The 15159-nt window shown below is 35.1% G+C and overlaps 1 protein-coding gene across 1 annotated transcript in view; it reads right to left on the minus strand.

Annotated features, from left to right (window-relative positions):
- The window catches only part of ST18 (ST18 C2H2C-type zinc finger transcription factor), a 184491-nt gene that overhangs the window by 65345 nt on the left and 103987 nt on the right, over positions 1-15159 (minus strand). Inside the window, exons 4-6 of the mRNA XM_032223013.1 lie at positions 14746-14924; positions 7318-8103; positions 2929-3063 (exon numbers count right to left, since the gene is read on the minus strand). Coding sequence (XP_032078904.1) covers positions 2929-3063; positions 7318-8103; positions 14746-14924 — 1100 coding nt within the window. The remainder of the gene's footprint in view (positions 1-2928; positions 3064-7317; positions 8104-14745; positions 14925-15159) is intronic.

Below are 15159 nucleotides of genomic sequence, written 5' to 3' on the forward strand. Positions count from 1 at the left end.
ACTTACAACCATTGCAGTATTCCCAGGGTCACACGATCTACATGTGGCTGCCCCTGAAAAGTATTCGGAGACTACAACTAGTTCAGAATGCAGCTGCGCGAGTGATATTGGGTGTACCAAGTTACACCCACATCACACCTATCCTCCACGAGCTGCACTGGTTTCCCATTGGTCTCGGGGCGCAATTCAAGGTGCTGGTTATCACCTTTAAAGCCCTACATGGCCTAGGACCTGGATCTCTGCAAGACTGTCTTCTGCCACATACTTCCCAATGACCGATAAGATCACACAGGGAGGGCCTTCTCCGGGTGCCGTCAGCCAGACAATGTCGGCTGGCAACTACCCGGGGGAGGGCCTTCTCTGTAGCCGCTCTGACCCTCTGGAATAAACTGCCCCCAGAGATCTGGACCCTACCCACTCTCATGGCCTTCCTTAAGGCTCTTAAGACCTGGCTATTCCGGCAGGCCCCGGGCTGTTGAACTCATGATTGAATTCCAGCCCCGATCAGACTGGGTGTATGTTGTGGTCTTTTTAATCTATGTTTTTGTGCTTTTAACTTCTATTTTTAAATGTATTGTTGTAAGCCACCTGGGGTCCTTCGGGATTGGGCAGCCTATAAATTTATTAAACATCAAACATCAAACATGATCAAAATTTGAATGCTTTTCAACTGGCATGTAATTATGACAGTTGTACTGTCCATGTGATCACCATTTGTAACCTTCCCAGTCAGTTTCTGACAAGCAAAGTCAATAGTGGAAGCCAGATTTGCTTAATGACTGCATGATTCACTTACTAACTGCAGTGATTTGCTTCACAACGGTGGCAAAATGTCCCAAAATGGAGGTGCAACCTACTTAAAAACTGCTTTGCTTAAGCAACGGGAATGTTAGTTCAGTTGACTACCTGTACTGAACTAAGATGGTTGCTTATTATTGTAATAAATTCACACATCATAAAATAGTAATACGATCTTAAATACAATTAATTTTATAATACCTCAAACTTTTGTAGGCCCTAGGCATTGTGCTTAATGGATAATAAGATGGTGCTTTGCCCATCCTTTAATTTAACTTGGTATGGCTTGATCTCAGGATATTGTTCTGATTTGTCTAATCTTCTTAAATTACAGATACAGTTATGAAAGTAAAGTAATCCTAACGAGGGCCAAGGTGTTCATACAAAACAGGAGGGAATCAATATTGAGGATTTGTGGCAGCCTCCAGCCTCCATTCCCCAAATCAAATTTAAAAAATGCATAAAATTGGGCCAGCTTACAAATCTAGGTGTCTGGGTCACATGGTGCTTCCTCGCCCTTCTCTTTTTGTCTCAAATGATACAGTAGGAGGACTGTTTAGAAGTCTATTTTCTTATCACCAATACTTATTGCTCACTAACCCTTCAAAGAAGGAGAAAAAGAGAAAGTCTTTTTTTAAAAAAAGAGATTACCTGCAAGCAACGGAAAGAAGATCACAATAGGTAAGTCATTTTATAATGTAAGGTGTCAAATACTGTACAAATAAGAGGAAAAGGCACCAAATGTTAAAGCTTTATCAAATTGTAGTGTTTGCTGCTGTTGAAGAATTGAAAGATGCTCAGTGAATGTGTTGGCTCCTTTTGGCTTAATTTTTAACGGCTAAGCAGGTTCAGACCTAGTTAGTGTTGGTAACCAGGTCTGGAACTTAGAAATATCAAAACTATGTGAGAGTCTCGGAAGTTGAAAAATCATCCAAAAATCATCAATGTCAAACCATTTCTGTATGGTTAGCAAGAAGTCTCCGCATCCATTTCCAGCTTGACTCAAAGTCAAAGAAGGTTTGACTTGTATTTATTTGTAAAATCTTGGCACCCATTTACTTAATCTAGGAGTCTGGGCACTTGAAATAGAACACTCTGGTAAACACTATGAGATACCTAGAATTTGAGGGATACTTACCCAATTAAGGTTCATAGTGCTGAGTTTTTGTTCTGGAGTTTTACCCATGCAGTATTACCCAGCAGTGGTAGGGTGAAGTAGATATAAGATTATCATTTAGTTATGATGGCATGGTTTTTATCTGATCTGGTCCCTTAGGCCAGGCTGGTTTTGCTCAGCAATGGACTGTATTCAGCTTAAGCAACACCCTTCTGGATCTGAGATTTTTCTGGAATATTAATTTCAGCTGTTTAGTTTAGTTTAGTTTAGTTTCACTTTATTTGTATGCTGCCCTTTTCCCTGGGGGGACTCAGGGCGGCTCACAGTTCAAAAGGGGGGGGGGAGGACAAACAATTTACAACATAAAAGCACTACATCATTTAAGAACTCAACAGTCATACAATTCGAGTAGGGGTTAGAGTCTTTAACCCCAGGCCAGCCGGGATAGCCAGATTTTAAGTGCGGCGCGGAAGGTCTGGAGGGTGGTGACGGTCCGGATCTCCACGGGGAGTTCATTCCAGAGGGTCGGAGCAGCCACCGAGAAGGCTCTCCTCCGAGTAGTTGCCAGTCTACACTGGCTGGCTGATGGAATTCGGAGGAGGCCTAATCTATGCGATCTTATCGGTCTAGTGGAGGTGATTGGCAGTAGGCGGTCTCTCAAGTACCCAGATCCAATACCATGAAGGGCTTTGCAGGTGACAAGTAGCACCTTGAAGCGCACCCAGAGATCAACAGGCAGCCAGTGCAGCTCGCGGAGGTTAGGTGTTACGTGGGTGAATCGAGGTGCACCCACGATCGCTCGCGCGGCTGCATTCTGGGTGCTTTAGTGATTTTTCATCCCATAAATAATAGTGTATCTTCATCACTGAAATGGACATGAAATTATACCACTGTTATAATGCAGATCCTTGCTCTTGATTAATACAGTTATGACCCTTATAAAAGGCTATGTCTTGCGTCATCATGCCAGTGGTGTGACATAGAGTTTTCTGTATTGAACACATTTTACTTACTTTCAAGTGGCACTCTGACTTTATGTGGACAGCCCGAAAGACTGCGATGATGAGGATACAATCCAGTCACATGACCTGTTCCATCACACCCTGGAATGGGACATTTGGTCTCTCTTTTTTCTGGTCTGGATACATCTGTAAAAAAACCCAGAATGGACAGTCTGGCTGGAACACTGTAAATTATATATTAGGCTCATATATATGTGTGTGTGTATACATATACATATACATATACATATACATATACATATACATATACATATACATATATACATATATACATATATACATATATACATATACATATACATATATATATATATATTTATCAGCACAAATACAACACAAATGTAACAAAGGCAACAGTAAAAATATTGGGTTTCTGTCTGGATGGTCTCTTGTGACGAGCCGATGGACAGAGAATGGAAGCAGTGGACTTCCTCCCATATTTGGGCATACACACACACACACACACACACACACATATATGTGTGTGTGTGTGTACATATATATATATGTGTGTGTGTGTGTGTGTGTGTGTGTGTGTGTATAATATATATTATATTATATATTATATTAGACTGAGTACTTTTAAGTAGTACGATAGAAAGCAATTTTCTTTCAAGGTATTAATGAATCCTGAAATGCTAGACAACATTTAACATCCTATTTTAAATAATGACTTGTTATTTTTGCACTAAGACATATGGCATTAGAATTTGCAATGACATTTGCATCATGTGCCAAAAATTCGGAACTATCTATGAGTGGAAAAATAACTAGTTAAACAACTAGCTATCACGCTTTGGAAATGTTGGATTGCTGAGAACAAATCATCCATCCATCCCAAAAATATAGAACCCTAACAATGTCTTAGAACCTTATGTTGAATTGTTTTTATCAAGATGTTTTAATAATGAATTTATACAAGGAATTGTATGAAATCAATATACCAGCATAGCTAAAAGTATGGTGTAGGATTTGTTGACCAGCTAACACTATAATTATATAATATTTCATTCATATTAGATGTAAAGCTCTTGTTTGTGCAGCAAAAGTAAGCATGCAAAATATGCTAATCTCTCCATTAAACACTGTAAAAAGTTCTGTTTGCCTTATATTTATTTATTCTAACATAAAAAGGATAAATATAATGATTGTATAAACATTTGCATTTTGAAGCTAATGGAATGATAAAGTTTAAAATTATTTGATATTCTTTCTTTACAAATATACATGATTTTAATATATATTTAAAATATATAGAACATTTCACTTCTCTCTCTCTCTGGAAAAGGGACATAGAAAGCTGAAATAATATTATTGTTTGACTTTTTGCATCTTTGTGGGCAGATAAAAACAAAATTGTCTAGATGTATCTGCTCCATCCTTAGGTATAACTTTTAAAATCTTAAATACATATGCATTTTTCTTCAACATAAAGAAATGCCACTGAATTAAATACAAATAATTTTCAAGAGTGATCTCTGCATCTTCAATAAAATGGTAGACAAATCAAATAAGAGTTTTTCTACAATATATATCATTAAAAAGAACTGGATCCATTAAGTAGGTATAGTTTGATCAGTTTATCAAAATGAAAAAAATTACAGTATCTTCTATATTAGCCAGCTGCATTTTTTTTAGCACATACACATTTTAATATTTTTAACTGCCTCCACCACCATCAAGTGATCTGCTTGCTTCCATAATATTTTCAAATTACAGTGGTAAGTGTTAGAGAGAGACTGGCCAAACCAGAGGGATGAGTCAAACAGGGAATTAGTCTGAAATCCCTATGGAGTCACAAGACAATTTGACTCTGCCACACTCTTGAATGTCACTCAACTGTATCTAATCTCACTGACATGCAAACTGTTAGTCTGAGAATATTCCTGTGTATAGGCTTGAACAATAAAACAACTAAGTGAATTCTTCACACGCGAGTCTGGATGTTTGTGTCTGAAAGTAAGGCAAATATTTTGCAGATACATGTACTTATAATTGGAATAATCAGTAAGTATACAGTTATGACTTCCTGTCTTTTTCCATGCAGTTAATTTAATAGCTCTTATTCAAGTTTTCTCCATAATGTGGCCTTCATATCATCTTATTGAAGAAATCCATGACCTCTCTCAAGAATTCCATCTCTAGTACTTCTCCAATCAAAATTAAATGGCTCCAGTGAAGATATATCATCCATCTCAGGTAGATCTGACAGGAAACATGAGTAGATGAACTAATTTTCTACTTTATTGAAAGGCTATATTAACAGAATCTTGCATCTTTGACAGTACAAATCTCCCATAATCTCCTTTACAGGTTGAGAAGTTAGGGAGGATCCCTCTTGAGCCTCTTTCTATTTTATTATGCAGCTGTAGGCTATGCCCTGTCTTATGTGACAATTCCCTAGACATCATCTTTTTGCCTATTCTCAAGATCTTTCTCATATACCATTTCAAGAGGCTCCATCTCAAAATGGTGAATGTTATCAGGTATCAGATTTCCAACATCTTTGTATTTTTCATACTACCATTGTGGGTGTTTGGCTTTATGGACATTTCTTGTAATTATACATTTATATGTTCCAGTAATATATGATAAATCTTTGTTTATTTGATGGAATGCTTAAATGATACCATTTAAGGCACTGTATGACATTTCTGGGACCCTAAATAGATTGCTTAGGTCAATGAATGTAGATTCTCTATCTCATGTGAACAAAATCTATGCTACTGTCACAAGAAAACATGACAATAGATTTGGAAGGTATCACTTAGCAGAAATAAAGAGAATGTAACAACCCCATATTTCTACAACAGATAAAAGCCAGTCAGGCTAGTAAGAGTTTGCAAAAAAATTATTCTTTAATATAGCAGGCATATCTTGCAACCCATACATTGTATAGTCTTCTTTAGTATAATAGTTTCAGATAGACTATAATTAATAGATACAATATACAATACAATTCAAAGTAAAATTACATTCATTCATTTACATGGGATTATTTTATCCTAAAGATCTTCCATTGCTCAAACAATTTAACATCATAAAACTTACCTATTGATAAGTTTGGCAGTGAAGATTCTAAAATTCACAGCTTAAAACACTTTGAAATCCATCATATTATCTCTGAATGTTTTAGCTTTTATTAGAAACTTATCATTTGACAAACCCAATAAAATATGCAATGATGTGTATTATATGCAGATATGATTTAGTTATTACATACTGTATCTATACAGTATGGCAATATTTCCTCTAAAATGATTTTATTGCTTAAAATCTAATTTTGGACATCCATAGAATTGTTTTCTCTACTCTGTAGTACACTATTCTTTATCACTGGGGAATCCAAAGAGCCTTGTTACACTTCCAACTGAATCAAATGCAGGTAGTCCTTGACTTACAACCATTCATTTAGTGTCCATTTGAAGTTATAACGACACTGGAAAAATGACTTATGACCGTTTCCCCCCATTGTAGCATCCTCAAGGTCATGTGATCAAAATTCAGATGGTTCATATTTATGATGGATTCAGTGTCCTGGGGTCATGTGATCACCTTTTGTGACCTTCTGATAAATCAATGAGGAAGCCAGATAGACTTAAAAATCGTGATACTAACTTAACAACTACAATGATTTACTTAACAACTGTGGCAAGAAAAGCTATAAAATGAACTGGAACTCACTTGATAACTTCCTTGCTTAGTAATGGAAATGTGGGGCTCAATTTTGGTGATACGTCAAGGATTACCTGTAGTATTATGGAAGTAAAGAAAGTGATCTCTTTCTATTCTCCCCATTATCTGAATCATAACACAATAAGGAGATGTTTGGAAGAAGAAGACTACTGCACCATTGCAAACAAATGATGTGAATGTAATCCACTAAGTGTTGGCATGATAACCAATTTTGTTGTATTTATTTTGTACAATGACAATAAAGGATATGTATGTATGTATGTATGTATGTATGTATGTATGTATGTATGTATGTATGTATATAGGATAAGTTGAAATCTTTCACATATAGAAGTCATGTATAAATTACCATTCAAGCAGTACTTTTCAACACAGGAGTGGGGGAAAGGGCAAAGAAAGGAAATATTTTGGGGGGGCAATCATGTTGTTGAAGCCCTGCAGAAAATGTCCCATTCATTTGGTATCATTTTTGTAATAGCCATGGGGGCAGGAAAATGCATGAAATTCCTTATCAAAACATTTAAATCATATTAAATATGAGTAAAAAACCCAATGGCGTGCTCAAAAGCCAATTTACTAGCTAAAATGCAAAACAGTTCTACTCTGGAATCAGGGATGGGGACCAGGATTTAACAAGTCTTGAACTGAATGTGTAATTTATTGTGAACAAGAAAGTGGACTTACGCTTGTGGTTATAGACTGGTCTACCACCAAGGTCAACTATTTTGGCTTGTCTTCTTTCACTTGCAAGATGCTCCAGTAGGAACCTATCCAGTTCTTTGTAAGTGCTATGAAAGACGTGACCCTGCTCTGCCTGAAGAGCTATCGCTTGTTCCAACAAATTTAAGTTCTGTTTTGTTTTATCCAAGTCAAATGACTGTTCTGTGTTTTCTGATAGACAATCATCTTCTTCACAATCTGGAAATGAATTCTGCATTCTATTGTTGCAAGTGTCAACATGTGAGCCCTGTGGTTCTTGCAGTCCTGATCTCAAACTACTAAAAGTTTCAGAACTGTTAACATCTTTTTCTTCAGCATTGACGTCAGGTGTTTTTAGGACTTCTTCCTGATTACATCCTACAAGATATGTCTTATTTAAAGGCAGTTTTATACTGATCTCTTCAGAAAAATTTGAGGAACTATCCCATTCATTGTCTAGAATTTCAGAGCTACTTTCATTATCTTCTGAGGAACAGTATTGTGGATGTGGAACACTCATTCTGTCCCTTACCGAAGAATTAATTCCATAACATGCAGCAATGTTCTTCTCTGTTTTTAAGGGCTGGTTGTCACTATCACTTCGTTTATCATTCTCTAGGGAATTTGGTACATCTTTTGCTATTTGTTCAAAATTAATTAATGTATTGGTCATTGTTTTCTGGCAGTTAGTGAAATTGTCCTTCTTTTGAAGATCATTTTCTTGCATGTTGAAATAGGAGATACTTTTTGCTGACATTAAAGTGGTGTTTTCTAGATAGAGAGAAACAGAGAAGACAAAGTTAAAGTACTTCTATTTTGGCCATAATCAACAAATCTGTATACTATAAATTAATCTACCTATGTCAAAGAGATCCTGGGGAAATGCTGCCTATGTGGTTGTTGATGATACAAAATCAATCAATGCCAGTGAGAACACTCCAGAGTCAAACATTCTTAAAACCCTCTTAAAATTTCTTTCTTGATTTATATGAAAACATACTGTGCAATACGTCCCTTTAAAGAAATAGATGGAAAGTACACTAAATAACCAAACTATTATGCGAATCCATGATAAAATTATATAATTGGTCCCAAAATATAAAACAATTATAATAATGTGAAGTGTGACTTGTATTGTGATCACCGCTTCATATGTTGAGGTAGGAAGACAGATATATCTGTATCTCTTCTTAAGTTAAAGATTATCAGAAAGAGACTTGCTTTGTATGCAACACTATATAAAAGAGATATTTTGTACCTGGCTTACTGAATTCATGAAAAGACAATCCATAGATACAAAGTAAAGCTAGGGGCAACTCCATCATTGAATTCAAAATGAAATCAGTGAATTATTGTGTGCTAAATTAGTTACTATCAATGTGGACATGGATATGCTGAGCAGTGGGGAAAGTGCCTCTCTTACTTACAGGTGTATTTAATTTTTTGCTTTGAAGCAATAGAGCTTGGAAAAACACAAATCTAATACAGAAACTGGCAGCTGAGACTTTTCTCATGTTGGTGAAAACATTTTTCCCTGAATCCCCTTTGACAATGTTAATTCTTCCCCATTGCTTATGTTTCCAATTGATTATATTATTAAAAGATGATGTATTGGATTTCTTAAAGAATTTCAACATATACAAGGCCTGTGAACACTTTTTTCTAAACACCTTTTCTTTGAGATTAATAACAAAACAATTGGTAGTAGCTACAAGGAAAAGAATCACAAATGCCAAAAGACAATAAATCCTTTGTGTTTGGTCTACTTTTTTTTTCTAAACATTTTTTTTTCCTGACAAGGACACTCCAAAATACATCTCCATCATCTTCCTTTCTGGTAATTATCTCCCTAAAATCAACACTGGTCTGCCAGGATCAAGTAAATATTACCATAGTAACTAAAAGCATTTTTGGATGAAGGGAAGAATTTAGCCACAACACTAGCCCCTTCAATAATGCTGATTATAGGGTGTATTCTTTTGTTGGGATGCATTCAACATAAACTGGACCGTTTTGCACTTTACTTCCTAGAAGAGAAAAAAATGAGATAAACAAGTGCATAATAAAAAATAAGACAGTCTGGTTCTTTGCGGAATCCATGTCAAACCAACTCTGGGTTTAAATATTAACTTAAATATCATCCAGAAATGCAAATCAAGTTTTGTCTCAGCAACAGTAAGCTATTAAGAGAAAGTATAAAGGGTTATCATAATTTCAAAGTATTATCAACTACTGAAAATAAATAAAAAGCATTTTCGGTGAATATGTCCAATTCATTGAACTATTCTCTCAAGCCACTTAACTACCCACATGTGTACAATAATGATTTATAGACATTATACCTAATTATGCATATTTGGGCTATGGTGGAGTGCCTAACAAAAGCTCTAGAAAGCAACAATTACCTCTGTTGCTTAGCTACATAGTTTAAAATATTCCTATTAAGTGCAGATTATTGTGGAAGGGGGGAGGAGGATAGAAGTGCACATGTGCCTCTACAATGCGTTTCACTTTATAGCTGCCAAACTGTTAGCGTTTTGGGTCATTTCCAGTTTACATAATTGTTTGGTTCAACTGTTTGTTATACATTAAAAGAAAAATATTTATTAATTGTTTCTTACACATTTTCTTCCAGAAACTGGGCCCCATACCAAAGGATGGAGCCCTTGTTGAACTACTTGTCAGGCATTTGTTGTTGCTGTTGCTGTTATTGCCTGACTTGAAAACTCCAACACAACTTTATTTGTAGATGTTCTACAGATGTTCTGCAGGCAAAGTAACAAAAATCCAAACACTTATTAATGGATGTTATAATCAAGGACAGAGAATAGCAATAGCAATAGCAATAGCAATGGCAGTTAGACTTATATACCGCTTCATAGGCCTTTCAGCCCTCTCTAAGCGGTTTACAGAGTCAGCCTATCGCCCCCACAGTCTGGGTCCTCATTTCACCCACCTCGGAAGGATGGAAGGCTGAGTCAACCTTGAGCCAGTGAGATTAGAACCGCTGAACTGCAGATAACAGTCAGCTGAAGTGGCCTGCAGTACTGCACCCTAACCACTGCGCAACCTCGGCTCAGAGAAAGTCTGAGTAAAGTTCATATTGTTCCCCCTTTACTCCATTTAAATTAATTAAATTATAATAAATAGAGGAAAGTGGTAAATAGAGAAAAAACTCTTATTGAATGTTTTACATTTTTGCAACAAAAAAAATTCCCAACAGCCAATCTAACATTCATGAGTCAATAGTACAGAAATGTCCTATAAAGCTATTTTCCTTGTAGTTAGATGCATGAATTGCAGTTTCTGTCATGTGAAATCAGTTTGAGGTTATTCAGAAGAGATCATTAGTACCCTAACAGCTATTCAGAAATAGGAAATAGGGCATGATTTATTCTAGCAATACATTCCTCTTCCCCCATAGAAGAAGAATTTATGTGACTATTAATCACATATAAGTACATATAATTATCACAATAATAACTGTGGGGCTGAAACAACATGAAACTTGCTGGATATCAATATGATATGTCCCTCGGTCTATAAATGTCCATTAAATTCATGAAAATACTAATGCAAAGCAGCCTCCTAGCACTGGCAGTGCTTAAATCTTTTTCTAGAATGGACTCTGAACTATACACAAAGATTATTTATCCATTTATTGGACAAATACAATTACCAGTAAATTCTGCACATGAACACATGCATTCACATCCACATTCACACCCACATGCTCGTGTAAAAAAGCAAGATAACATTATGACTTGACCATCAACAATCAGACAAAAGCTCTATGTGAAGAACTACTTGTGAATTAAAAGGATCTAAATTATACCTCTTGTATCACTCCAACTTTACTTGAGAATGGGAGCCCATTTTATTTTATGGAATTCCTCAGTGCATCTTAAACTGTGTCATGTAGAACTATCATGAGTTTAAATGATTTCTCTTCAAAACTATGCTTAATGCCTGGAAATATGAATCAGTCAGGCATGCATTGTTAGTTATAGAGTCAGAAGACAAGTTGATTAATCCTATGAATGTTAGCTTACATATCACTACAGAGAAGTCTTTTCACTTATGAACAGATGCAATCTTTCATTCTAAGGCTGACAGAAAAGGCTAGAAGGTCTTCTAAGGGCTATACCTTTGTTCTGCGAAGTATATGGATCAATAGACATAGATCAATATGGTAAATTCATGTGCAACATAAGAGTAAGAGTGATTTGCCAAGGTCTTGATAGTGTACTATCATAGTCATGAAACCTAATTCAGATAGCTTCTATCTATTCAAATCCAATTTTAAAAACTCAAGTTCCAGATCAATATTTGAAAACAATAAGGGGAAGGGAATGAGGATGGGGAGGATTGAATTTTAGTCCATTTAAGAGAGTTGATTAAAAAAAATACATCAGAAGAAAGAAAACATTATGCCTTATTTTATACTTTGGATTTATTTCTAAAATCTGCCACGACCCTTGTTATACAGATGTCAGTGTCAATTCTATCTGCTCATGTAATATTGGTTTTAGACTATTAAATCATAATTAGCTAGGATGACATGTACCTTAAATACATATTATTTGAATTGTCTATGGGATGACTTTTGAAAGTATTTCAAAAAATCCAAGTGTTTTAGAATGCTATAGCTAGACTGTTAACTGGTACCATTTATGAAAGGCTTAATCTTTAATATATTTTTGAATTTTAAAAAAGTTTTTGAATATTGGAGAAATGAAGACCCTTTGGATTGGCAAGGTTTTATTGAACTCATCAGGTGAGTTTCCACCTCCTTAAAAGACAGTGAGATAATTTTGATTTTAAAAGTTTAAAAAATATTGGTTTTTTTTTTAACTATACAGCAATAGGATGCTTAGTATATAGATTTTTGAAAATTAAAAACTGATTAACGAGCAGAAAAATTTGGAATTATAGTTTTGATTATTTACAAGATTACTATTTGCTTGTGGGAAAATGGGGATTGCTTTTTTTAAAAAAAAATGATAAGGAGACTTTGAAAGCTGGACATTAGAACCAGAGGATAAAGAAATGGGAGCAGAAATCCTTGGTGGAAAGTTTTGAATACTTTTCAGCCACGTTTTAGGACATAATGCATCAAATGCTTAATAAAATTGATAGAGCATTTTGTAATGAAATTGTAAAACAAGAACGGGTTGCAATGAATGTCTATGAAATTAATTTGAAGGGGGATTTACATGTAAAACAAATGAATCTGTCAGATGACTCATTCCCTAAAGGCGATGAATAGATATTAAACTAGGAAACTGATTTGGATATATTTTTCTTCTGGATGCACAAAAGAGCTTTGCTAAAATTTGGAAGTACTTTTTTTAAAAGTGAAAAACAGAAGGATAAATTTTACTTATTGATGTCAAAGAAATCTGTTAAAGTTTTGATGGGATTTTGTTTTGAAACACAGATGAGAAGCAAACTACTTTTTTTTTGAATGGATTAAAAATGGTTTAAAAAATCAATGATTTATAAGATTGCCTTGTTTGATTAGGCTTTATAGAGGAAAACAGTTATATCTAGTTGCCCTTAAAGGACTTTTGATATTGAAGTATTTGGACTTTGTTTTCCTTAACTATGAGATGAGCTATTGGGAGAAGAGAGATTATGCTTTATTTAGAGATAGTGATGAACTGTTTAAAAACCCTGCTAGGGGAAAGTTACCTCTTTTTTCTTCCTCCTTCCCTTCTCTTTTTTCCTTTTATCCCTGTTTCCCATCCCCCAATTATTTACTCTTTTATACTTTTATTTTGGTATTTTTTGTAGTTTGTTTTGATTTTAACTCTCTTAATTTATAATTCTTAATATTTTAATGCCCTTCTGTTCTTTACTTTGAATTCTAGGAATCATAACAATTAGTCTCAATTTAATAAATGAAATGAACTATGAAACAAACGATTGCATCTGGTCTCTCACATTCTGGAGGAATTTAGTCATGTGCATAATCCTCTGCTACCCCCTCCCTCCCCCCACCTCCCATGGCACTACAACTACATTATTATTATTTACACAAAAATGTGAAGTCATAGTTGCCAGTTCTTTTAATTGATGTTGGCCTTCATAACCATTGAGTTCTTCCCAAGAACCAAAGAAGTTGTAGTGCATTGGCATAGTATATAAGTGCAGATCTAAGTAGTGTGACCTTTTAAAATTGACATATGAAAATTTTGTCAATGTGCAGATTTTCTAAGTGCCACACAAGATCTCCTGGTATGGCACTCAGCATGCCGATGACCACAGGAATGACCATGGCCATTTATGCTATCTTGTGTATGGTTGTTGTTCTTTGATTATTATATACGCAAAAATGTAAAATCACAGCTGCCAGTTCTTTAGGTGGTGTTGGATTTGTACGGATCAATTTATTTGATTATCATTATTATTTTAGAACATACCCCTGCTTCCTATTTTCCGACAACAATCCTGAAAAGTACATTAGACTGAAAGAGATTAGGTAACTTGTATGCAATTATAAAGACAAGTCATTAGAATCTGAGCCAATAAATGTAATGGAATTTATTATCATGTGTATGATTGCAGACTAAGGGACCCTACCACCTATAATTCAAATCTTACACAAATGAATTTATGAAGAAAGTAACCAATTACAATTACAATCCCATTATTTTAGATAGTTGACAAAGCAATTTCCATGATCAATTCTGTATTAATTTGTTATTAAATTTCTATAAATTTACAGGAATTTTGATCTGAGCAAAGACGTGTTCAAGTGGTTTGTTTTCCTGACTCACACTGTATATTCAGCAGAAGAGAGAATGCATGAGCACATATAAATTCACAAATTCAAACCAACATAATAGACATGATAGACCTACCATTTCATCCCACGTGATAAGCCAATAGTAGTATCTGTTATAACTCTTGCTCTACTGGATGGGCTGGGATATTTATTTTTAAATAGTAACCTAATTACAATTTAGAAAATAGTTTTGAGAAGAATCTAGAATATTTCATTCTGGTGTTTGAAACACTGAGCATGTTTTGCTTAGAGCAGCGAATAGCTGGAATGGCTATTTTGAGCTCAAAATGTTTTCAGTTTAGAATATTTCACACACCCTAAATCCTAAACCTGATCCACTTTTAATTTTATCATTATTATTATCATAATCATCATCACTATTACTATTATCACCCTCACCAGCATACCATCCTTGCACTACAAGTCAGGACAATGGGGATAATATGAATGATTGGTTCAAAGTCCTCCAGTGAGCTATGTCCCCAATTGTCTTATATGCTAACAATGATACCACATTGGTTTTCTGATACAATTCTAAAGAATGTCTAGTATAGGATTTCCCTTGTGTTCTTTGGCAAGTATTAGGAAATATTGATTAAGTTAGAATCTATGCTTTTTCATACCTGCTTGGAGAACATTATTATTGTCCTGAAAATGTGTCCTGCCTTCATTTTCTCCTTTGCCTTCCAAGGTGGGATTGTAGTGGCGAGGCTTCATTAAGAGAGATTTCCTTTTGTTGATTGGAACTTCCAAAATCTCTTCTTCAGCTTTTCTCTTCTTAGCCATGGAGTTTTTGTAGGTGCTGTATTTATACAAAAGCTTTTAATAATGGGGAAAAATAAAATGAAAGATATTGCACAAGAGAAATAGTATAACCAAAACTGTAAATGAACGGATCCTGTAAAAGTGTGTATGTATGTGCATGGACATATGTATCCTAACCAGTTTACTACCAGTTGGCTGAGAGAGGGCGTTTTGTGTCCGCACAAAAATTTTGCCTCCAGTTTGAAATTCCCCCATTGGGATTCCAAACCATT

Source organism: Thamnophis elegans, chromosome 8, assembly GCF_009769535.1.
Source record: "Thamnophis elegans isolate rThaEle1 chromosome 8, rThaEle1.pri, whole genome shotgun sequence".
Taxonomy (NCBI): Eukaryota; Metazoa; Chordata; class Lepidosauria; order Squamata; family Colubridae; genus Thamnophis; species Thamnophis elegans.